This window comes from Belonocnema kinseyi, chromosome 4 (genome assembly GCF_010883055.1).
Source record: "Belonocnema kinseyi isolate 2016_QV_RU_SX_M_011 chromosome 4, B_treatae_v1, whole genome shotgun sequence".
NCBI lineage: Eukaryota > Metazoa > Arthropoda > Insecta > Hymenoptera > Cynipidae > Belonocnema > Belonocnema kinseyi.
In genome coordinates this window covers 90,799,788-90,825,307 of record NC_046660.1, presented here as the reverse complement: position 1 = coordinate 90,825,307, position 25,520 = coordinate 90,799,788, and the positions used below count along the sequence as shown (strand labels likewise).

At 30.4% G+C, this 25,520-nt stretch overlaps 3 protein-coding genes across 3 annotated transcripts in view; all 3 read right to left on the bottom strand.

Annotated features, from left to right (window-relative positions):
• LOC117171917 overlaps positions 1 to 6,617 on the bottom strand; it is a 10,653-nt gene extending 4,036 nt beyond the window's left edge. The window contains exon 1 of the mRNA XM_033359574.1: positions 5,257 to 6,617. Within this exon, the coding sequence (XP_033215465.1) occupies positions 5,257 to 6,490 (1,234 nt within the window). The 5' untranslated portion in view covers positions 6,491 to 6,617. The remainder of the gene's footprint in view (positions 1 to 5,256) is intronic.
• A 1,785-nt stretch (positions 6,618 to 8,402) lies between these two features.
• LOC117171461 lies at positions 8,403 to 11,907 on the bottom strand. Its single transcript, XM_033358803.1, has 3 exons — positions 11,771 to 11,907; positions 10,026 to 11,531; positions 8,403 to 9,259 (listed from the first exon to the last, which is right to left on the bottom strand). Exons 2-3 carry the CDS (start codon positions 11,254 to 11,256, stop codon positions 9,165 to 9,167), a joined length of 1,326 nt encoding a protein of 441 aa, XP_033214694.1. The 5' UTR covers positions 11,257 to 11,531; positions 11,771 to 11,907; the 3' UTR covers positions 8,403 to 9,164.
• Positions 11,908 to 14,318: 2,411 nt separating this feature from the next.
• LOC117172023 lies at positions 14,319 to 21,236 on the bottom strand. Its single transcript, XM_033359743.1, has 3 exons — positions 19,885 to 21,236; positions 17,315 to 18,511; positions 14,319 to 14,692 (listed from the first exon to the last, which is right to left on the bottom strand). Exons 1-3 carry the CDS (start codon positions 21,098 to 21,100, stop codon positions 14,658 to 14,660), a joined length of 2,448 nt encoding a protein of 815 aa, XP_033215634.1. The 5' UTR covers positions 21,101 to 21,236; the 3' UTR covers positions 14,319 to 14,657.
• Positions 21,237 to 25,520: the final 4,284 nt, after the last annotated feature.

Below are 25,520 nucleotides of genomic sequence, written 5' to 3'. Positions count from 1 at the left end.
GAATTTGTCAACATGAGAAATAGTAGGCGGGAAATGGTATATGATGCAGACGAAATACTAGAGGCTTTCAGAGACTATTTTAGAAGACAATTCGGAGATGAAAATATAGGACACCACAACTGCGATGTTGAACACGATGGGATGGAAAACTCAATTGAAAAAGTCTGTGTCACTGAGGTTAGGGATATATTTAAGAATTTGAAAAACGGTAAGGCTGTCGGGGTAGACGGTATTAACGCTGAAATGCTTAAACACGGTGCCGCGTGCATACCACATAGACTGTGCGAATTGATAAATTTATGTTTCGAGATGGGAGACGTCCCAGACGATTGGAAAAAAGCGATTATCGTACCAATATACAAGAGAAAGGGAGATAAAAGCAAGTGCAATAATTACAGAGGGATTAGCTTATTAAGCACCATAAGTAAAATATATTCAAAAATACTTATTCGTAGGGTGATGAAAATAACAGAAGCAAAGATTTGGGAAGTCCAAAGTGGGTTTTTGCCAGGAAGGTCATGTACGGATCAAATATTTAGCTTAAGGCAAATAACAGAAAAAAGTTTGAGAGCAGGAAAAAAAAGTTTTCTGTGCATTTGTTGATCTAGAAAAAGCTTTTGACAAGGTAGATAGAAGTAAACTTTGGGAAGTCCTGAAAGAGTATGGAGTCAATGGATGGATCCTACAAGCTATAAAAACAATATATACAGGTAGCAAAGCGAGTGTAAGAGTGAATGGGAAACTGAGTGACTGTTTCGATATTATACAAGGAGTTACACAAGGATGCGTTATGTCTTCATGGTTTTTCATATTATTTATGAACAAGTGTTTAAGAATAGCTCTCTTCGACGAAGAGGGAGTGGATCTCGAAACAGTAAGGGTACGTGGGTTAGCGTTCGCAGATGATAAGGTTGTTATGGCAGAGTCTATGGAGGACTTACAAAAAATGTTGAATAACCTAGATGCAAGCATGAAGAGCATGGGCCTCAAAATTAACGCAAATAAAACAGAAACTATGGTGTACGAAGGAAAGAGTGAGAAAACACTATGAAATATTTTATTAAATGATGAGAGAATTGAACAAGTTGATAAGTTCACATACCTTGGTAGCTTATTTACTAGGGACGGGAAGATAGATGAGGAATTAGATAGACGAATAAATGAAGGTAAAAAGGTTATTGGTAGAGCAGGCCCCCTTATCAGAAGTAAATATGTATTAAATAAAGCTAAAATGGCAATACATAAATCTAATTTTGTACCGACTTTACTATACGGTAGCGAGACATGGACTTATCAAGAAGAAGATAAGAGTAAAATTAACGCAATTGACATGAGATTAATGCACATAATATGCGGGAAAACCCTGATGGACAAAGTAAGTAACGAGATAATTCTAAAAGAATGTGGTGCAGAAGAGACGCTAGTAGACACATGGGAAAGAAATCGGTTAAGATGGTTCGGACATGTTGAGAGAATGCCAAATGAACGACTAACGAAACAAGTGTATCAAGGTAAAGTAAATGGCAGCGTGCCCAGAGGTAGACCGCGAAAATAATGGTTAGAATGTGTGAATGAGAACCTAGTTAGAAGAGACATAAAAAGTCACAGAAACACGAGAGTCTGCATGAAAAAATGCATAGACTTAAAAGAAGCTAGAGAAGTATGCCAGGACAGGAAAGTATGGCGGCAAATAGTTAATAAAGAGTGTCAGTAGAGTGAATGACGCCTGAAACAAAAGACCTTGGCCTCTAATGGACCCAAGTGGGGAACCTTACATAACGACTTCGTGAGGTTTTTCGCTTGGGGTGATTGATCAGCAACCTGGGTCGGAACAGTGTTGCGGAACGAACGTGTTATTTACTTGAATAGCACGAGAATTCTGGATCAATTTAAAAAATCTCTATCCCTTCCACACACTACTCCTTTCCCCTACCGAGTGAGTCACGCCTACCCCGAAAGGAAAATGGCTTAATGGTGTAATAATAATAATGCAATATAATGCATATAATTGAAAATTATATCAATATTATAACTGAAAATGTAGCAATGAACAGTTTTCCATTTTCCTAGACATTCATCTAACCGAAATATGTAGACAATTTTGTACATATGGGTTTATATTGCCAAATATAACCACAAAGAGGGTTAGAGCATCTAAGTAGATAATTCGAGAAAATACATTCGAGGGTTTTAGTCGGTAGTGATTTACTACCGTGAATCTCGTTATTTTCCAGGAAAATTAATAATGACCGGAAACATTTGTTGTCGGTGTTATAATTATGTTGTAATATGAAATGTTTTCTTAGATATACATGCACTGAGAAACTTTGTACTGGAAAAATTACTAAATTAGGTTACAATCGAGGGACCAAGGCGATAATTCGTATATTTTAATACAATAATCGTAAGCTATTCTATTTTTACATGAAATTTTCCTATTGATAATAAGAAGTCTTAGTATTTTTATAGTAAAATCCTAGATAAGATAAATTAGTAGAGGCATAATTAAATTATGTAAAAAGAGTAGAATAAGTACCTAAAATAAGATAAAAGACTAAATCTGTAAGAGGAATTTCTATTGTCTGTAGAAATAAGAATTATACTACGACACTTTCTATTTTTTGTATTATGGAGTAAGACATATTCGGAAGATCGCTCTCGAATATTAGTAAGTGGCTTAGTAAGCGAGCCTAGCGTTGGGCCGAGTGCAGTCGAACGTAAACGATGTCAGCCGACCAACGCTCTACTGAAATTCCTGAAATTTATCAATCACTTGATTTGGGTTGATGCAAAGATCCTTATTACAATAAATTAGGATAATTTGAAAAGTTACAATTGAAAAACAAATTTTCCACAGAGAGCAAAAAATAATTTTTTAACCTCGATATACGGATATTTGATTAAGTTAAGATATATTACTTAGAATTTAAAAAATGCCATCACTGTGAACAATTAATAAATAATTTAATGGAAGTCAATTTGACTGCTAGCATTTACTTGATAAGAGCGATAAATTTTTGGATCTCATTATCTAGTTTAGCCGAAGGGAAAATCGCCGTGCTGCCGCGCTGGAGACCCGTGATCGTTTCCCAACAGCTTTACTGTAATCACAATTTTTCTGTTTCAGCTTGTAATATAATATTCCTGCATGTATATAATAATGTATAAACTGTAAATATAATCGTGTGTACTGTACAATTGCAATTTAAATAAATATAATAGTGCGAAAGATATCAACATCCCATAATAAATAAGTCTGCAATTACGTCGTATGCTCGTGTAAAGGATACGTATCGTAACCTTCAACGCGACGCGAAGCATGTTGGGTTTATTTTTTTTCTTCTGCTAATCTGACTGCACCAATTTTTACTAAGTCGCTTACTAAATCAGTGCGCCGGTCTCTCTCGACGTTACTACAGTCCTTTGCAAATGTTGCAATCTTCTATAGAAATAAATGTAACATTTTTCAATTTTTTTTCCAATGAATTTTGTAGTTCGGCATGTAGTTACTAGTTACTACTCGGAGTAGTAAACATTACAAAAGTTCCGCTATGTCCCTCCATTGCAAACTGAAAATAGTAAAATCTAGTCTGATTTTTAGCAAATATTGCAACAAACGGTTTCTCCGTGTGCATATATTTGGATATTGACGATTTTACTTTTGTATGCACTTAAAGATCTTCATTAGTACTGAAAAAATTAACCGATTTTTAATTATATTAATTAATTAATTCGGCTAATCAAAATAAAATTAAGCCATACTTTCATCAGTTCAGTTATTTTAACCGGTTAATACTGATAACAATGATAGGATCATCCATTCCAGAAGAAAGAAAGTAGTATTCTACTCGCAAAGGGATATCTGTCTCGTCTGCTTCAACTAGAGTCCACGAACACACAGCGAAAACAGACAGCTAACACTAAGCGCCACTGCTATTCTTTCGCTTTCGATTATTAAGCAAAAAAGGAACAATTTGACTACAAAATTGCATTGACATTTTCAAGAGAATGATATTTAGAAAACGTATGAAAAATCCCCTTAATCTACACTCTAGAGAAACGAAGAAAGAATTTTGTGAGGTATCCGATGCTTTTCTAGTGGTAAAAATGCATTAGAAAAAAATTTAATAATTCTGAGAGATCATAAATATAATGAAAATCAATTTGAGAAAAACTGTTTACATTTATGATTTTCCAGACTAACCAAATTTTTTTCGAATGCATTTTTACCACCAGAAAAACCTCAAACACACATTCTTTAACACATAGTTTCAATTAATATTTTTTACATTGATTGCTTTCTTTTTTAAGTAGAGTTTAGTTTCTTTAGTTAAGTCCCACTCTCATTTTTAATTGTATACCAGAAAAAAACTAATTTTTACGAACACTGCCAATTTTGTATTACTTCACATTGAAAAAAGTAATATAAAGAGAAATAAAAAAAAGTATGGAACTTCGAATTAAAATACACCAAACTCTCGCTTTCAGTCACCCCGTTCCCAGCCATCCTAGAACTGCTGGCTCGCGCAGTTTCTCAGGGGAGTAAGGCGAGAGCGGTTGCGACATTATATATATATAAACATACACGCACAAGGTGTTCCAAAAATATGGATAGCCCTAAATAACTTTCAAGGATCGCATCCTACAAGAAAACAGTTTTGACTAAAGTTGTAGGTTTTGGCTCAAGGAATCAATAGTGACATTGATTTTGACTCCAAGTTCATTTTGGAAGGTCGCGTCAAGGTCAACATATTTTTTTAAAACGGAAACCCTATTTTTTATTCCGGAAATGAAAAGAGCGGAAATTTGTACATTCAAATATGTATTTTAACCTTGGGTCAAAGTGACCTCTGAGGGCCACTTCAGTGTAGCAATGACCTTGGAGTCAAAATCAAGGTCACCATTAGGTTCCTTGGACGAAACCCTACAACTTTTGTCAGAACTATTTACTTGTAGGACGCGATCCTTGAAAGTTATTCAGGGGTATCCATACTTTTGGAATACTCTGTATATTCCAATTGGAAACAAATCAGGTGCCCCTCACTGTTTACGTTTCTGTCCCCTCGAAATCAGTCCAAGGCCATTTGAAGGCAACCCCCCGGCACTTGACTGAAAGCGAGAGTTTGGTGTTTCTTAATTTACACTTAATAAAAATAAAAAACACGTTTCATAACAATCGACTTGATTTTCAAATAATGTATAAATTGAACCGATTATGCCATAATTATACAATATAAAAAAAAAAGATTAATTTACCTGTTGGCATCAAAATTTCGCGGACAATGTATCCCAGCTTTTGTCCAACTAACAAAAAGTAGGGACTCGCTCTAATTCTCCTGATCCACTCAGATTTCCAAACCCCTGGACCTTCTCTCTTTTCGATTATTGCCGTAAGAGTGGCAGCGACATATGGGCTATCTTTCGATGAACAGTTACGAAAATAATCATTATCAATTAGCCTAACCCATGGAAGACTGTGCGGGGGATTTTTATCAGCCAAATACTCTCTGTAGAAGTTCACCATGAGTTGCCAATCGGGATAAACAAGGCAGTCTGTTGCCACGACACAAATGACTGACATCAGATCTTCGAAAGTTCTTCCAGTATACTTCATAACTGACAGCAGCAATTTAATTATGCCCATGCCATGACACTCTATGCTCTCCAGCAAAGCCTCGTAGATTATGAACTTAATTTCCTCCTCTCCCGAACCCGCTCTCTGAGCCATAAGCCAACGATTGACTGTGACTGCGAAAAAGAAGTTCAAATTGCCATGGCTGAGATGATGCTTACACTTTTTGATGCATTCTTCGCAAGGTGATGAGAAAGGCTGGTCCAGTTCCCATTCTATACAATCAGACATGGCTAGTCGGAACGTCTTGCTTCTCAAAACACTCATCAATTGGGACTCAGTCTTGCCAACAACTCTACAAAGAGCCAGCGCCAAAAAGGATGTGAGTTTCACCAGGTTGATTTGATTTTCATAGATATAAATTTTATCCTCTTCCCAGTTTCGCAGAGTTGTTTCAATTGCCCTCTTGAAACGACACTTACCTATGTCAAGCTTGTGCAGAGGCACGCAATCAGGATTTGCTTTCCAAGTGAAAATATATTTACCTTTTGCATCTGGTTGGTCCATGTACTCTTCGTCGAAGATTTTTCTATAGCCTCCATTTTCCATTCTCACGTTGAAAATAGCTGCTGCGCAATAAATTGTCGATTGTATTATAGCCGGCTTTCTGATGTTAGCGGCGAAGTAAAAGTTGAAAAATTGATTTATTATCGACTTGTAGCTCGTGGAATCGAAAATTTCTGGTGCGAATTTGATATCTTTGGCGATTTCATGGAGTTTTTGATCACTCCATCCTACTTTATTCGGGTAGCCATTGAAGGTGATCTCCTTTAGAACTGGCTTCGGACAACTATCGATTCGGAGTTTTGCTTCCTCCAGCAATTCCTCCATTGTTCTTGTTTGACTGTAGAATTCCATTTTTAGGGATAATGGAAATTAACTGTCAACTTTCTTTTAATTTAGAAACTTGTATAACAATAAGCAAAATTCATTTTTTTATCACTCGTAGTAGAGAAAAGAACAAGTTGGAACTTGGAACTTGGAGAGCAGTGTTGCCACTTGCCTGTGAGACAACGCGGACGCGGTGTTCAAGCGCATTCTAGGGTGCGCAATGAATTTTACCCGGGCAACTTAAAAAATATCTCCGATTTAAAGATAAATTATAATAGAAAATAGTTTTAAAATTTTTTCATTGTATAATTTTTACTGACTTACCCTAAAATCATTATCTACAGCCGAAACGCATTATTTTGGTATATTACTTTCTAAAAAATATTCAAAGATAATTAAATCTAATTAAAATGAATCGTTCCGGCATTTTTCAATTTCCCAAAAAATTCCTGCTTGACGGTACTTAAAATTTGTTTTAATGTATAAAGATATTTAAATTAAATTTATTTAATATTCAGAATATTTTAATGAAACTATCATCAATCGCGCGCTAAGGGCGAGTGTAGTTTTTCATTGGAGGGAAAAAATATTTTTAATAAAAAATACAAAATTTCGAATAACTATTTGTTAAAAGTTTGTGAACACTTGAATTCGGGTTAAAATGAAATTTTGATATCAGAGAACAAGGAAATAAGTAATATCAGTTTGTATTTAAAAAGAATCTAAACGTAAACAATTTTAAAAAAAGTTTGTTTATTTTACAGGATTTTACCAAATATAAGGAAGAATGCGAGTCAGTTTAAATTATATTGAGGTTTTTTTAGAAGTTTAGAAAAAATAATCAAATATTTCATAAATTTGCGGAAATATTTAAAATTTAAAAATATTTTCAATCGAAGGACTTGTAAAATTTATAAATACCTTTTAAATTAAGTCCAATTTTGCCTAAAAATAATTTAAAAATGCAGCAAAATAAAAAAAAATATTTTAAAATTTTCTAGATTCTTTTTTTTGCCAATATTGGAAATCTTTTGACATTTTTAAAAATATTAAAAAATCATTTATGAATTTCCTATGAATATAAAGAAGTTGTTTTCATTCTCTTGAAACCTTTCAACAATCCCAGAAAGTTTACTATTTTCGTCAGAAATTCAGAAATGTATGATTAAACAAAAAATTTGGAATCTTTACAAGTTCTTAATTATTTTTAAGTTAGTAAATATCTCTTAAACTTACTCAAACTTTTTTTTTAATCATAAATTCTTTTAATTGAAAAATTTTGTATAAAATCTTCTATATTCTTTAAAAAAATTTTAGGACGTCCTGAAATCCTTTTTAATTTTTAAATTTCCCATGAATCTTAAGAAAATTTTGCTATCCTCTTGAAACTTTTCAAAATTCTTAAAAAGTTTTTATATATATTTTAAAATCTTCAAAAATCTATATTTTCTTTAAATTTTCTCAAGTTTTAAATAATTTTTGAACCTTTTAAAAACTCCTAAAACTTTTAAATATTTTTTGAAACAATTCACTTCGCCTAAAATTGTGAGTCATACAAAATAATAAAAATTGTCTAAAAATCTTTCAGAATATTTTTTGACATATTTTGAAACCTTGAAAACTTGAAATTAATACTTTTAAATGAACCATTAATCATTAAAATATTTCCAAAAGATCTATTTGTCGGTCATTTTTCTGTTATCGCTAAATTTAGAGATAAATTTGACCAAGAAGAAAATTACTTATGCAGAAATTTGAATTTAAAAAATTGATGGTGCAGAAATTCGTAATCTTTTTTAATAGAGAAATCAATTGAAAACAGCCACTAAAGTGTTTATATCCAAAAATAAATCATACAAAAATATGAAATAGATTAATTCAGAAGACCAAAAAGAACCGTTTTTCGGAAAACCCGAGAATAATTTACAAGAATTTGTTATGAAAACTTTGGTTTAATTATCATTTAGACTTTAAAGCGATAGAAAATTACAAAATTTATTATTATTGTATTTTAACACCATTTGAGCTTAGAAAAAATACAAAATAGATTTTTTCAAGAAATTAGTAACAACATTAAATTCGGGCTCAAAATGGAGAATTTGCCCGAATTTAATAATTGACTTTATTACCATCGCTCGGACTTCGAAGCGATATTATATTGAATTATAATTTTATTATAATTATAATTATAATGAATATTGAATTATTAAATAACACAAAAAGGACCAATGTCGTTGGTACATCATTAACGATTTACAAAAGTTATTTAAATAAATTTAAAGTGCATTTTCACACTATTTGAGATCCGAAAAATCTGTAAGAATAAAGAGAAAATACAAAAATATATAACTTTGTCAAAATAACAAAATTATATCTAACTCACTACTACATAACAAATGATTACAAATCATATAAAGTCTCTTTAGTCTTGTAAAGTTATCAAAAACAACACAGAGTTTCAAATAATTCATCAATAACTTTATCTTAACAGCTATTCAACAGGTAATATCATCATCAAATGTGAATTAGGCGGATTTATCTTTCTAATCAGAATAAAGAATTTAAATCCAAAATTATTTTCATAAATATAAGAGTACAAATTAATACTTTGCATTTGAGGACGATGTTATCCATTTTAAATAATTATATTAGATATATTGTCTATTTGAGCTCTTATCTATTATACCCTAGATAGTATTATTTAGAATCTGTGATCCATTCTCCTTATCCTTTTTATTATAGGCCTACTTTCCTGTTTTTGAAGATTTTGCCTTTTGCCTTCCAACTTGTCAGGATCTGCAAAAAAAAATTAATCGTTTTTAGGAATTTTCGTTTTTCGAATAATTAAACAATACTACAAAAATAATTAATCATTTCTTTACTTCGTCTCTACAGTCCACGAAATTGAATGATTTAAACAAATTTTTATTTTATCTTATAATTAAAATTCAGTTATATTTCAGTCAAATTAATCTGCATACTTAAATTACTTAAATTCAATCTAGACCGCTTAAAATTCCTAACGTTTCAAGTGAAAATATTGCATTTTCAACAAGGTGGATCAATCAAATAGTTCAGTTAATAGTTGAATTTTGAACTAACAGGATAAGTTATTAACCAAATAAGTGAATTTTCAACTCAAATGATGGGACATTAAATAGGAATAATTACATTTTTAGTTTAAACGAAATTTCAACAACAAAAAAAAAACTTTTTTTTATAAATAGTTACATTTTCAAAAAAAGTGACAAGTTTCAAGTAAAATGATGGAACTTCTACTGGAATAGTTGAATATGAAACTAAAAAGATGAATTTTCAACTAAGGACGATTTTTCAATGAAGAGAGAAATAATTTCAAACAAACTATTGAATTTGCAACCAGATACTCTAATTTTCCACTAAAAAAAGATCAATTTTCAACCACATATAGAATAGTTCAATTTTCAGTTTAAAACATTAATTTCCTATAAAAGAAAAAACGAATTTTCAGGATTTTCAGGATTTCCAGTTTTCCAGGTAGGATAGATTCCCCGATTAACTGCTAGGTTCCTAAATAATTTACCTGTGTCCATTAGAACTTCGTGAATCATCCGGCCCAGAATGTAGCCTCTTCTGCATAATTCTGGACGATTTTTTGCCCAGGAAGCTTGCCACGTTATACGACCAACTTTAAATTCCACGATAGCTGCAAAAGTTGCAGCAACAAAGCTGCATTCATCCAATGAGCACTCTTGCAAAAATGCATTATCAATCAGTCTCGCCCACTGAAAACTATACTGTGGATTGTCTTTATTTAAAAACTTCTTGTGAACATGAATAAGAATCTGCCAATCCGAAAACTGGGTAATATTCGGTTCCATAACGCATATCATCTCCATCAGTTCCTGGAAAGTTCTTTGAGTGTATCCCAAAACTGTTTCCAGCATTTTTATCATTTCAATTCCGAACCCTTCGGTGCCATGTAGTAATGATTCATAGAGAAGACGCTGCTTCAATTCATTTGGAGTATCTGTTTTTAGAGTCAGAATCCATTCTCTAACGACAATCGCAAAAATTGGATTAAGAGTATCTTTTAACTCGTAGCATTTTCGAATGCATTCCGCACTAGGAGACCAGTAAGCTTTTTGCATATTCCAGCCCACGTGATTAGACAAATGTTGCCGGTATTCTTTGCTCTTGAAAGCACCCATTAGGAGAATGTGATTTCTTGCTGAAATCCTGCAAAGAGTCAAGGCCAAAAAAGCAGAAAGTCTAATCAATTTTGCTTGATTCTCAGTTATCCAATTTGATTTTTCATTCCAGAGCAACAGGATAGCTTGGATTTCGCAAATGAAAAGATTGAGATCAGTGAAGATATAAATATCATCTAAAGACGCACAATTGGTTCTTCCAACCCAGTCGTAAAACGATTTAATTTCTTCGGTCTCCATGTATTCCTCGTCGAAGATTCTTTCGTAGCCGCCGGTTTTGTCAGGGACATTGAGCAGAGATATCGCTGAATAAACAGTAGTTTCCACAGTCCAATTTTCATCAATTTCTCCCGTGAAGTAGAAAAGGAAAAAGTGCGAGACTATGGATTTGAAATTCCTCGAGTCGAAAACCTTCTTCGGAAATTTTAGGGTGGCGACAATTGCTTCGACCTTCTGGTCACTCCAACCAAATTTTCTGAACAACATTATGTCAGCGCTTTGAATGTAAACTGGCTCAGGACAGTTTTTAATTTTCTCTTTTGCTTCCTCAAGTAATTCGTCAAAACATTTGTTGTCATCGATGGCAAAATCAATTTTATCCATTGTGATTGTTGATGATAATTGTTGATAAACAAAGCAAAAATAAGTTTTGAAACATTTCTTGATTTATTCGCCTTTGTGAAATGAGGAGCTCGATTCTTCTAAGCGAAAAATTCCAGTTTTTATTCAGTTCGAAGTCTAATGAACTCTCATTATTGTTTGCCGAAAAAACCTCTTTGTGTACTTTTTCTTGGTCAAGAACGCTTAGGAGCAGAATAGCTGGTAACACTCTTGATTTCAATACTAGATTTATATTAAATCTGGGTTTTTCAATACCACTGTAAATGTCAATAATATTCTTTATTTGTATTAAGCAATTTTTTCCTCATTTTTTTTATAACGAATTATTTAATATTTTATCCAACCTTTCTCGCTTGTATAAATAATAATAATAATGATAATAATAATAATAATAATAATAATAATAAGATAATGTATAAATAGCAAAAATTTAAACTTTTATTTAACCTACAAAAATGTAAAAATGCAATTAAAAGTAATTATAAAGACTACTTACTTCATTCCTTGTTAAGGCAATCATTGTTTGATGTTCTGTCATTTATTTTCTCCACTTTTATTGATAAACAATGACTTTTGAAGAATAATTTACAACGTTTATTTACATGCTGTTCCACAGCATTGTACGATTTTTGACCTTTTTTGCATTTGTCTTTGGTTGATTTAAATATGGCGACAATTAGACGTTTTCACTTCATTGCCTGCTAACTTCACTTCGTAGAGTGCTGAGGGGGAAAAGAATGACACCACTTTATTTTTGTAATGTCTTCGTAATAAGTAATAATTTTTAACTTTGTATTATTTCATTTAGTAGTTCTTAAAAAATAAAAACTCATTTCCAAATACATTTATATAAAAAAATTAGTTTTTACGTAGATATTAAAAAAATAGGGTTTAGTCAAATGCATTTTGGTCCATTGTTTTATACGAGAGTTGGGGTGGTTTCGCGAAGTTTTACCACTATCTGAACGAAGTAAAGTTAGCTTGTGGTTAAGTCAAGTGAAAATACCAAAAAATGAATAATAAACCAATATTTCAGATTTAAGCCTAAATTTATCATTTTTCTAACAGTTGTATATTTTAATTTCCGAAATAAATAATTTGTTAAGAAATGCAGAGGGCCGAAAATCTTCATTTTCAAACTTCTCTAACTTTTCAGTTTTCCCTGACCAATTTTTCATTTGCCTTGAAAATTAATATTAAAAAACCAGCATATTACTCTAGTAATATATTTGACATATAAAAAAGATGACACTTACCATAAAACTTGGATTTTCAACAAAAAAATACGACTTTTTTGACAAAATAGTTATATTTTAAACCAACTGGTCGAATTTTCAAACAAACTAAATAAAACTTTTAAAAAACAGTTGAATTTTTAACCTAAAATTGAATTCTTAGGAGACAGTTGAAATTTCAACAAAAAGATATGAATCTTAAATCCAAAAAAGGATGAACTTTCTATCTAAATAGGCGAATGTTCTATAAAACAGTTCAATTTTTAAATAAAAATACCTCTTTTTAACTAAATAATTAATTTTACAGCAAAATAGACGAATTTTTAAGCAAATACTTGTATTTGATACCTACAAATATGAATTTTCAACCAAATAGTCAAATTTTCATGGTCAATTTAATGGCTGAATTTCCAAGCTAAAAATACAAATATTTTAGAAAAAATTAGTTTTAAACCCGAAGAGATCAATTTTCTCCAAAAAGTTTATTTGTAATCAAGAAAGATAAATTTTTAACTGAATAGTTCAATTTTTAACCAGACATGAACTTTCTACTAAAATAATGAGTTTCTCAAGGAAAACAGTAAGCATTTGATTTTTCAGTACATAAAGAAAAAGGGTTTTTCAAAATTGTTGAATTTTCAAGTTAAGACGAAATTTCGGTTAAACAATTAAATTTTCACTCGAAAAGGTGAATTTTTCATTAAAACAGAATAGCATTTTTAACAAAAAAATAAAATTTCAAAAACCAAAGATTACGTTTCTACCAAAAGACGAATTTTGAAAAAAAAATAAAGTTTTCAACAAAAAATGGAAAAGTTACGTTTTCAGTTATAAAATTAATTTTAATTATAAAAAATCTACTTTTCAACAAAATAGTTAACTTTTCAACCAAAGATATTTTTCTAAAATATACAATGCTACATCTTCAACTGCTATAGTCAAATATTCAGTTTTTAAAAATTAATTTTCAACCAAAGTGATGAATTTTCCACTAAAATCGTAAACATTCTATAAAAAGAGTGATTTTTTAACAAAGTTGCTCAACCTTCAAACTACTGGTTACTTTTTCAATCAAATAAAATTTATTTTTAACCAAACAGTTGCATTTTTATCCAAAATAGATGAAACTCCTAAAACAGGTGAAATTTTAAACAAAAAATACGGAAAAAAGTGTAAGATGTTCAAATTAGAAAGGTTTAAGATGAATTTTAAATGCTAAAATATAAATGATCTCCAAAGAGTTAAATTTATTCCGAAATAGCAGAATTTTGAACAAAAAAATACGAATATTGAACAAAACACAGTTTAATTTTCAACACAAAAGGATGATTTTTTACCAATTTTTTTAATTTTCAACCAAATAATTTTTTTTATCTAAAAATATAAGTCAGAAGGAAAGAACGGCAAAAACAGAAATAGAAATGCAAGATAAATAAATTACTGACCAGTTTATTTAAGGGAGGCCACAAAAACCTTGTTAAAAATTGCCTAATTTTTTCCTAGCCAGTTTTCATTTTGCCGAAGCATTAATAATGGAAGACCAGAATCTTAATCTTGTTATATTTTTAGCATATAATATTTTATAAACGGAATTCAAACATTCAAATTTCGAAATTCAAATATAATGTTCTTTGCAGTTATTTAAAGAGCCTGTGTAAAAATTCCTGCATTTTTGCCAGGTTTTTTACAAAATCCCTGAATTGCCCTGATCAATAAAACTCCCTCACTTTTCTCGCATTTCAAGGTTTTCTATGAACTGCGGCCACCTTGAAATATGTGAGATTTAAAAAAATAACGAATTAGATATATTCTAGTTTGGTTGATTTATTTTTTTATATAACTAGGTTGATACAACTCAAGACATTGGAGCGTTTCTAGAAATTTAAACGCTTGAAAAAATTACTTGAATCTGAAATCAACATAGAGTTTCAAAAGTATACGAATATCAACAAAATTAGAGACCATCTCTTCAAAAATTAAACAATTATATATAATTATACATTATTTCTTAAAACGGCTTATAAAAAGATAAATATAACAAAGATATCAAAAATTAAGAGTATTTTGCATTTGAGATTCGCTTATTCATATTGGCGATTCATAACAGTTTCACTGAAAATCTTAGTCTTAAGTCTTCTATTTTCCTTTCTAGTTTCTTGTTGTCTCAACTCTTCTAACTATATCTGAAAAAAAGTGAAAACCCTATTACCTATTCATTAAAACTTAATAGGAACATCAATGATTAAAATTTAAGAAATTTAATTCCGAATAAATGATAATTTAAATCCTTCTTTATCACTGAAATGTTGCAATGCACATTTGAAATATCCAATGTTGATTCGTTTAATTTAAATAGATAATGCAGGCTGGTTCAAAATCTCACCTGTTAATTTTTTTAAAGAGGGCATGCCAATCCTTTATTTTCTGAGGCTTTCGGAAAAAAATTCCCTCCAAATTTCAGTCAAATCGGTCAATATGAAGATGTGCCGCATTTTTGTTATCGGGAAAATGAGATTCACTTTTCTGAGTTTTCAATTTTCAACCAATAAGATGAATTTTCAAACAAAAAAGATGAATTCTCAAACCAAAATGTAATAGTTTATACTTCAACCAAAAAAGATTTTAATTTTTACTTAAGAACAGTTAAATACAGCCAATAAAAACAAATTTTCTACAGGGTGGATTAATTTTCTACACAAAAGAACGAATAAAAAAAAAGTTACATCCAGTAATGTAAACCTACTTTTGCATATGAAAAAGTATTGTTATTTAATTTTATATTCCAATTTTTTAAATAGACAAGCTCTCGAAAAAATTTCTTGACTTAAAAAAAATCCCTAACATTTCCAGTTTTTTCCAGGTATATACAAAAGTTCTGACAATTTCAGGTTTTCGAGATTTTCCAAGTAAGTAGACACCCCTTTTTCTATAATCAATGGTATAATTTGTCATTAAGGGGGGAGTATGGTCTTGTGACTTTCGAAAAATCTACTTTCTTCCTTTGCATTTCCTTATAGCACAACATTTCAAAAATGTTTTGACAAAATTTTAAATCGTTCGGAGCAAAAAATGTTAAGCTTTTGACCTTTAAGTCTCCGTCCCTTTGACGCGCAAAGAAGCGCGCAAAAGCGCGTTTTTCGTTCGGTCGAGCAGTTGCCGCACAGTGATTTTGTAATAATATTCGCGTTTTGCTAAAAAACTACCACTTTCAAAGCCGGTGCTAACTATCACTCAAAAACTACTGCAACGACTCTTTTCAAAATTTGGACACAATTTTTAGATATAAAATAATTCCACCCTACGTCGTTTTTTTAGATTAAAGAGATTTTACAGCTACAAAATGGCGAAATTTTTCGTGAAAAATCGTTTTTTTTTATTCAAATGACGATCAAAAATATATAATTTATAAAAACAACGTAGAGGGTAAGAAAAACTTATGTTTTAACGAAATTTGTTGTTTTTTGATTTTCGATGATTCTACGATGAGCTACAGTTGGCACTAAAAGAAGTGCTTATATTAATAAGTGCCCCTTAATAAGAGCAAAATTGTATGTTAAATTCATTATCCAATTTTTTAAACAATTTATTAAAGATACATCTTTGTACACTTTTATGTAAATTTGATTCAAAAATTACATTTTTTAAAATTGGGTTAAGTGTGTCACTTATCGTTAAATTTTTTAATGTCATACAAATTCTTTAAATAATTAATATTTGTTCATACATTTTTTCATATAGGCCATGAACATTTTTTTTCAGTAAGAATCAACTCTATAAAAATTGCGTTTAATTTTGTCGTTATGAAATTATTTCCTTTAAAACACCTCTGCAGACTGATGGGTATTGGTTAATATTCAACGATACGCGACATACTTTCCCAAATTTATAAAAGCAAATCCGATTTTTATCTCACTTTCATGAAAATATACAATTAATACTGAATAAATTATTTCAACAATTCGAAAATGTTTTCAACAAAAATTTTTCCCTTAATAATGAAAAATTACGGCATGAAATTCAGAGAGATAAATTTTAAACATTTATCTTAGAATAAAATTGCTTAAACAAATAAAAAACATTATTTAAACAAATACGAATTTGTTAAATAATGGGCTAGCAATATCTGACTAACGTAGATATTTATTAATAGGCGAGATAGTAAAGAAAATTTAAAAAACTAAGGTTTTTACATCTCTTTAGGAAAAAGTTACAAGCAAATAATAATTCATTGTTAAAACAATTGGTAAATTCTTGAAAAAAAAAGTTTTTCCATCAATGACTAATTGTGCAATTAAATGTAAAAATTTCCTTTCAATGTGTTAGTAGGGGGCAAAAATATTTAAACAAATGAAAATTAGTTTAAAACTTCTTGAAAACATTCCATTCGTCGAATAAAAATAATTGCTGGCAAAAAAGGGATAAACAGAGCTTATATTTTGGGGCTCGATAAAGGAGGATGGTTGTTAAAATTCAAAGGAAATTAGCGGAAATTATTCGTTGGAGTTTTTGCAATAAATTCTAATAATCTCCCGCAAGCTAAGTTTAATCCCAGAAATGTGAATCTTATTTTTCCGAAAACAATATTTTCCAATATTAATCATGTGGGACTTTCCGCGTCTTTGCAGGCTGTCTTAATATTATTCGATTTGACTTCAAATTGCAGAGAATTTTTTCGAGATCATCACAAAATAAGGTGGATCGTGGCATGCCCTATTCGAAAGTCTTGTTCTTTTTGTTTATTTTTTTGGTTATATTTCTAAGAATTTCATAGTTACGATATTAATTCACAATAGCTTATTATTCACCTCGAACCATAAGAATTTGGTGAACCCTCTGACCAATATATTTTCCAAACGAGGTAGTATCTCGTTTATCTTGAGCCCACTGACCTTTCCATATACTTTGTCCTTGTTTGAACTCTAAAATACCTCCGAAAATAGAGCAGAACAAGGTACTGAATTTTGAAGAACATTCTGCGTAATAGTTTCGGTCAATTGTTCTTGCCCAGTGAAAACTATAATGCTTTATATCACTTTTGCACAATACTTCTCTGTGAAATTCTTGCAGTGATTCCCAGCCAGCAAATGTTTTTAATTTAGGTACTACTGAAAGGATCACATCCATTAATTTTTCAAACGGTTGTTCTGTATAATCTAAGCAGCTAAGTAGCATGCTTATCAGACCCATTCCATACCCTCTCGTACTTTCCAGTAAGGAATAATACAATAAAGCTTTTGTAGCGTGATCGTCAGGATGTGATTTTTGAGTCACAACCCAGTGTCTGACTGCGATTGCGAAAATCGGGGATAGAGAAGTGTTAAAGGAACGAGTGAGATCATTTCTACTTCTTCTCAAGCAACCTTCGCTAGGAGGAATATAAGGCAGTGCCATCGGCCAACCAACGCAATCGGCTAAACTTCTTCTGTAATCCCTAATCCTGAAGGTATTCAGTAATGAATATTCATCGACCGCAATTACTCTGCAAATAGTCAAGGCCAAAAAAGCGGCGAGTCTCATTAGCTGTGCTTGTTTTCCATAGATCCAAATTTTTCTTTCATTCCACGATCCAAGCACTACTTGAATGTGTTTTATGAATTTATTGTCACTTGAGTCAATTGAGCTTAACAATAAGTCACTTTCAGTGGTTTTATCCCACGTGTAAAATGGTCTTGCATCTGTTCTTTCCATGTATGCTTCACAGAAAACTCTCTTGAATTCTCTTACATCGGGTATATTCAGCAGAGAGATTGGGGGAAAAACTGTAGATTGTGTTGAACAGGATCTGCCCAATTTGCCCGTTAAGTAGAAATAAAAAAATTGAATTAGTATTGATTTAACATTTCGAGGATCGTAAAGTTCTCTCGGAAATTTTTGTCTAGAAGCGATTTCTTCTAATTTTTCATCGCTCCAATTAGCTTTTGATTTAATAAAACTTTTATCAAATTCTGCAGCTTGTAAATACTCAGCTGTCTCCGTTTGCCTTTTATCATCATCTTCTATTTCTGAAAATACAAGAGCCAGTCCTGAATTTAAAAAATTCGAACTCTTAAAACTGAAAAGTTTATCATTTGATGCAACAAAAAAAGCACTGCAAATTGAAGCTTAGAAAATTATTAACTCGAACGGCCAATAATTTACACACATAAAATGGAAGCTTTAAACACTTTCCCTATAAGGGGCCGTACATAAAATAGGTAAAAAATTTTGTCTGATGTGTAAAGTAATTTTTGCCGACTGAATTTTTTTCCTGATTTTATTCAGGGGCCATCCAAAAATAACGTGATGAATTCACAAAAAAATGTAATAATTGATATTCTAACCGAGGAAACATTTTCATTTTAATTTAGGAACAGTTTAATTGAAAAGAAAAAGAAATGCCAAGAAAAACTTGAATCCTCATCAAAGAAAGATTTTTCAGTCATCCAAAATGTAGAATTCTCAAGTTGAAACGATGAAATTACTACAAAACATTTAATTATCAACCAAATAATTGAATGTTTAACCAACACAAATGAATTTTTAACCAAGATTAATTTTATACTATAACAGACGAATTTCCAATAAAAAATACATATAAAAAAGAACTCAATAGTGGAATTTTCAAGAAAACAATTATTTTTCAAAACATACAAACAAAAATAAAATAAGAATATTGATTTGGTACTAAAAGACAAATTATCAACAAAATACATAAATTTTCAACCAAATAGTTAAATTTGTAACCAAGAAGATAAATTTTCTATAAAAAAGTAGAATTTCCAATAAATTACATAAATTTTCAAACAAAAATGGAATAATTAAATTCATGCAATTCATTTTTAGATATTATTTTGCTATATTTTAAATATTACAATTTACGTGTAAAATGATCCATTAATTTAAAATATGCATTTTTTACTTATTAGGCCCTTCACAGCTCAATAAAACTTAATGCTTACAATATGAATATATAATGGGTACTTCTATACTAAATTTCTATTGAAAAGATGGGTATGAAATGAGAAAAGGGACAATAATTCCACGCATAGCATGCGTGTTTTTTTAGCTAGTTTCGTAAAAAATTATAGGTATTTTCGTAGAGAATGTCTGAAATTTTCATAAAAATTTATAACAATTTTCCTAAAAATGCATAGAAAATTATTCCCACAAGGGCATGTAAAGGGTTTTTCAAAAAATTTTAAATTACAATCATATTATTTTTATTAGTTTATCAATTCGAAAATATAAAATTTGCCCTGAAATACTGAAATAATTATTAAGACTTTGAAGTAGGTGCAAAAAAATGCATTCATTTGTTCAAAATTCCACGACTTTTCTAGGTCTTGTAGGAACCCTGGATAATTTACTTCAATAAATTCAAAAACTTTAAATTTACCTGCGTCCACTAATTTTTGGTGAGTTAATTTGGCCAATACATTAGCTCTCGTGATTATCTTGTGACTTTCTTTAATCCAAGTATCTTGCCAAGCTTCCGGTTTTTCCTTCAATTCTAAAATCGTTATTAGAAGAGCCCAGTCTTTTTCACTTAATTTGAGAGAGTACACTGAAAAAAATTCTTGATCTACAAGTTTAGTCCACATAACGCCAGTTTGATGGGTTTTCTTCAAGTATCTTTTATAAAACTGTTTTACTTCCTGCCAATCCACAGAGGAAGTGAAGTTGCACCCAACAACATTTATCATGTCTTTTACTTCCGTATAGGTGCTTCCTGTGATTTTGCAAATCGACAACAATAATTTGATGATGGTCATTCCATGTCCTTCCATGCTTTCTAACAACGATTTGTAAAGCAGAACTTTCATCTTATCCATTTCTTCCTTTTCTGCTTCCCAATCTAATTTATCAGCGAACATCCAATGTTCAACGACGATGGCGAAAATCTTTTTAGTTAGGGAAAACTCATGATTTAATTGCTCCTTACACTTTTTCAAGGACTCAAAACTAGCAGATTGGAAAGGTTGGTCTACCTTCCATCCAACAGAATCGGTCAAAATTTGTCTGTACTCCTTGCTTCTGAAATCAATTCCCAATTGAATTTCATTACACCCTACAATTCTGCAAAGACTCAAGGCCAAAAAAGCAGTGAGTCTTGTCAATTTTGCTTGATTATCGTCTATCCAGGTTCTGGATACGTCCCATGAATCCAGAATTGCTTCAATTTCATTCTTAAAACGATTGATGCCTCCGTCCAGTGTCTCCAAAAAAAGAGAATTGGAGTCTAATCTCCATTTGTAAAATGGTTTGCAATTTCCTCTTTCCATGTAATCTTCTTCATCAAATACTCTTTTGTAACTTCCGTTTTTGTCGGAAATATTAAGTAGGGAAATTGCCGAAAATAAAATAGATTGAACTGTACAATTTGGTGCAATTTTTCCCGTAAAGTAGAAATTAAAAAACTGTATGATTATGGGCTTGTAGTTACGAAGATCGAAAATCGCCTTGGGAAATTTTATTCTACTGGCAATTTCCACCAGTTTTTGGTCATTCCATCCGTCATTCGAGGTTGCAGATTCGATACTGATTTTCTGCCTTTTACAACAATCAAGTTGAGTTCTGTAAATGGCTATCAATTGCTCCAATTTTCTTTCCATTTTTGTAAAGATGTCACTTTTGATTCTTGCGATTATGGTAGCAGTTCACAAAATAAACACATCATGACAGAATAAACTGAATTATACACAAAACCATGCGAATATGATCTTATGAGAAAGAACTAAGGGAAGTATTTGTCCTTTTAAAGATGTCGACGTTTTGGCGGAAAATTTAATTAGGTAGTTCAAACTAAGTGGGAGAAATTCAAAATGTCCGCATGCCTAGGGCCAAACACCAGCTAACTTCACTTTGTTGAGTGCTGAGGGGAAAACTATGGACCAAATGCATGGGACAAAACTTTATTTTTGTAATATCTTCATAATAAATAATCATTATAATTTTGTTATTACAATTAATAGTTCTTAAAAAATACAAAATATTTTTCCAACACGCTAACATAAAAAAGAATGATTTTTTACGAATATATTAACAAGGATCTTTAATATTGGCAAAATAGGGCAAAAAATTGACTCAAAGATGTAAAGTTACCTGGTGTTAAAATATCTAATAACACCAGAATAATACCGATTGCAGGAAATAATACATTTCGATACGTGTGTGAGAGGTGATTATTTAGCGAATGAGACTTTTTTCTCTCATTCGCTAAAAATCACCTCTCACATAAACATCGAACAGTATTTTATACCACGAAAAGCGGAAAAATCATATCAAAGTTGAGATTTTGATGTTAGAGTAGTATAAAGATATTATGTCTTTGTCGTAGGGGTAGAGTTCTTAAATTCCCGAATATTTAAGTTCAGGTTATATAACAGAGAATATGACAGAATTTAGAAGAATTTAAGAGATTTTAAGAATTTACGATTTTTAAAAATATTTGTATTGTTTGGGTTATATCAGCGGTTGAATATAAATTATTTTCTAACTCTGGAATATTTAGGAATTACAGTGTTTCATATAAAAATTTAAAATTTTCAAGTGTATTAATTTATTTTAAAAAAAGAAGGTTTATCTACTTTAAAAGAAAAATCTTTAACAAAATACTGTAATTTTCAACAAAAGAATTGCACTTTTAACATAATAGATAAATATTCAAACCAAAATGACAAGTTACCAACGAAAAAGTGTCATAGTTTATATTTTAATTAAAAAAAAAAGAATGAAATTTATACAACAAAAGAAAATAATTTTAAAACCAAAACGACGAATTTCTAACAAATAAAGATTTTTCATTCAAAAAATAAATAAAGGTTTATCGAAATTATTAAATCTTTAATTTTAGACGAAACTGATGCATTTTGACGCAAAAAAAAGGTAATTTCAAAATAAAAAATAATTTTTTTACAAAAAAAAACGAGAGGTTTTAACTAAAAAATATCAATCTTAAAAAAATGGAAAAGTTCCATTTTCTATAAAAAAATTAGTTCTAAATAAAAAAAGAAGTATTATCAAATAAACAGTTAAATTTTCAACCAGACATAAGCCTTCAATAAAAAAATGTCACAATGTAGTTTAACTGTGAGCCAAGTAATTGAATTTTCAATTAAAAACGATTAATTTAGAACAAGATAATTAAACTTTTAATCAACGAGATAACTTTTCAACTTAAAATATAAATCTTTAACAGAAACAGTGATTTATTAACAAAGCGATTCAACCAAATGTTTTAAACAAATTAGGTCCAAATTTGGTCGTTGGATTCTTGTTTTTAACAGGAGTTTGCATCAACAAATTAGTTGAACTATAAAGCAAAGAAGAACGATTTTTAACCAAAAAGTTGCATTTTCATACAAAAAATGAAATTTTACATAAAAAAGATAAATTTTCAAAAAAATAGTAAAATAGAATTTTTTAACGAGAAGTAATTATCTACCAAAAAACATGAATTTTCAATCCAAAAGACGAATTTTTCCAAACAAAAAGGATTAATTTTTAACAAAATAGTTAAATTCTCTACCAAATAGTTTCATTTTTATCCAAAAAAGATTTCATTTCTGCTAAAGCAGGTAAACTTTAAAATAAAAAAGACAAACTTTAAAAAAAAGGGTTGAATTTTCAGCCGAAAAGTTAACGAAAAAATGCAATTTTCTGTTAAATAAAATAAATTCTGAGATTCTCATAAATTCTCAGAGAATTTATTTCTCGGTTATATTCTCGGTAATATTCTCATTCTCGTTACCGTTCTCAAAGTAATATAACCGGCTCAGAACTCTACTGTAGGGGACGAAAATTGGATTTCTTAGTAACATGGAAAAAAATTATTTTTTACCTCAAGGCTATATTTGGGCATTATTTTTTATTTTTCAAAGGCTATTTGATTAAATAATAAAACGGTTATAATAGAGTTTTATTGTTAAGCCCGTGTAAAGCTGACGTAACAACAAAATACTTTTAACCCTAGAGGGCACCTATACATTTTTTTGCCCTCACCGGCTCCTGTGGGTGACAAATGTCCCCCATTTGGATTCCTTGTGCACAATCTTTTCCTTTCATCGGCATCAGATGTTAGTATACTCCATTCTCTTCATTTTTTATTGTCGGAGAGATTGGTGTATATAACATTCTGTTTCAATGAATTTAAAATGTTGAAAAAAATGTTTAAACAAATAAAAATCGAGAAAAATCGTGTTTTTGATATTTTTTGGAAAAAATCATGTCATTACTTTTCTAATTAACTAATTTTAAAATTTCAAACGCCATTTTGAAGGGAACAAATTGTACTTTAAGGTGGTGTCGCTTATAATTAGGTTCTTTCTGAAAAGTATATTTATTTGAACATTCGAAGTTAGAAAATTTAAAAAAATGAGGAATATCATAAGCGCGGGCAGAATGCTTATTATTATAAATAATGTGAATGTATAATAGGTCAATATCTTTATTTTCTGATGCACAACAAGATCATTTCATTTAAATCAAGATAAAAAACATTAGGAAAAAGTTTTTTTCAATGAAAAAGCGGTTAGTAAGTTTGAAAGATAGGAAAAATTCATCGGAATTAAAAAAAGGAGCCTTTTCTAAACAAAACTATTTTTATTTTTTAACTAATTCTCGAAATTAAATTAAATTAAAAAACAATTAATTACAATAAATTTTGCATTAAATAAGCTTAATCTACTTCGGTGCAAAGGTTGCACAAGACCGCCCTATGTTCGTCACACACAGGTCGATTGCAACTTGTCTCTTTCCTGCGACACTGTAGTCACAGCATCGGCACTTTTCAGTTCGTATATTCTCGACAACTTTGATAAAAAAAAACAATCATTCATTTATCATTTATTAATTGATTTATTATTGGAATTTATGAGCACTGTATGAATAAAATTAAAGAAAACAACTTTACATTGATATATATCACATTTTTAGTAATTTTTACATATAATTTTCACTTAAATTACAAAAAATCAATTCGAAATATTAAAATACCATGATAAATTGTAAATATGCGTCAAATGCGTTCATTTACATGAAAATATGAAATTGACTTAATGTGACCGAAACTCGAACGACAGCGAACAACCGGCAACATCAACCACTTCACCGCACTCTAGGATAGTCGAACTGAATTTTGGTTAGGGTCTGCACCAAAAAATCAGAGAAATTTGCTCAGGAGAATTAATTGAATTTCGCGTGGGGCACATTTGTCCTCGGCAGGATCCGTTTAGGGTTAATCGATTAGACAAACATTTTTTGGAATAAGATTTAAGTTCAAAACATTTTCTTGCGATTTTTATCAAGTTTTATGGTTAAAAATTCAGCAATCTTTAAAATAATTTATATAATCGAGGCTAATAGCCAAATTGTTATGAAGTAACAAATTTTAAGAGTTCAGCCTGCTGTACTAGTTTATTGAACATTAGGAGCCCCAGTGTAAAATCTCAAATGCGAACACCCCCCCCCCCACACACACACACACTTTTTAAGACAAAATTCGTTCTTCAACTTAATTTGATAAACGCCTTAAATAAAACGCAAAACATACAAACTTAATATTTTAAAACTTCGCAGCCCAAAATGCTCTCAAAACATATTTTCCCTGCAGATAAAATACGGTAATTTTCAGTGTTTGACATCACCCGGTAATAAGCTTAGAATAGAGAAAAAATAATAATTTCAGATTTCAGCGCAAAAGTGAAGATTATTCTATTATTCTGAATACGTGATTTTTCCATTTGTCTAAAATGCCACAATAAGAATGAGATACCTTTTAAACTTATTCACTTCTATTTCCATAGCGACCGCCATACAGTTTTCTATTCTCCCAAAGAGAACGTGTTTTCAATATATTTAATTCTTTCTAATTGTACCGGTAACGCATCTCACGGAGATATTTTTTATTCCTCAGAAGTGGTCATATTTTGATTTTATTTAATTCCTTCTAATAAGTTCGCAAAATATGTGTAATAAGTTGTTTTAATTCCTTCATGCGGAATGTAAATTCTGAAATTTTAATTCTCACCAATT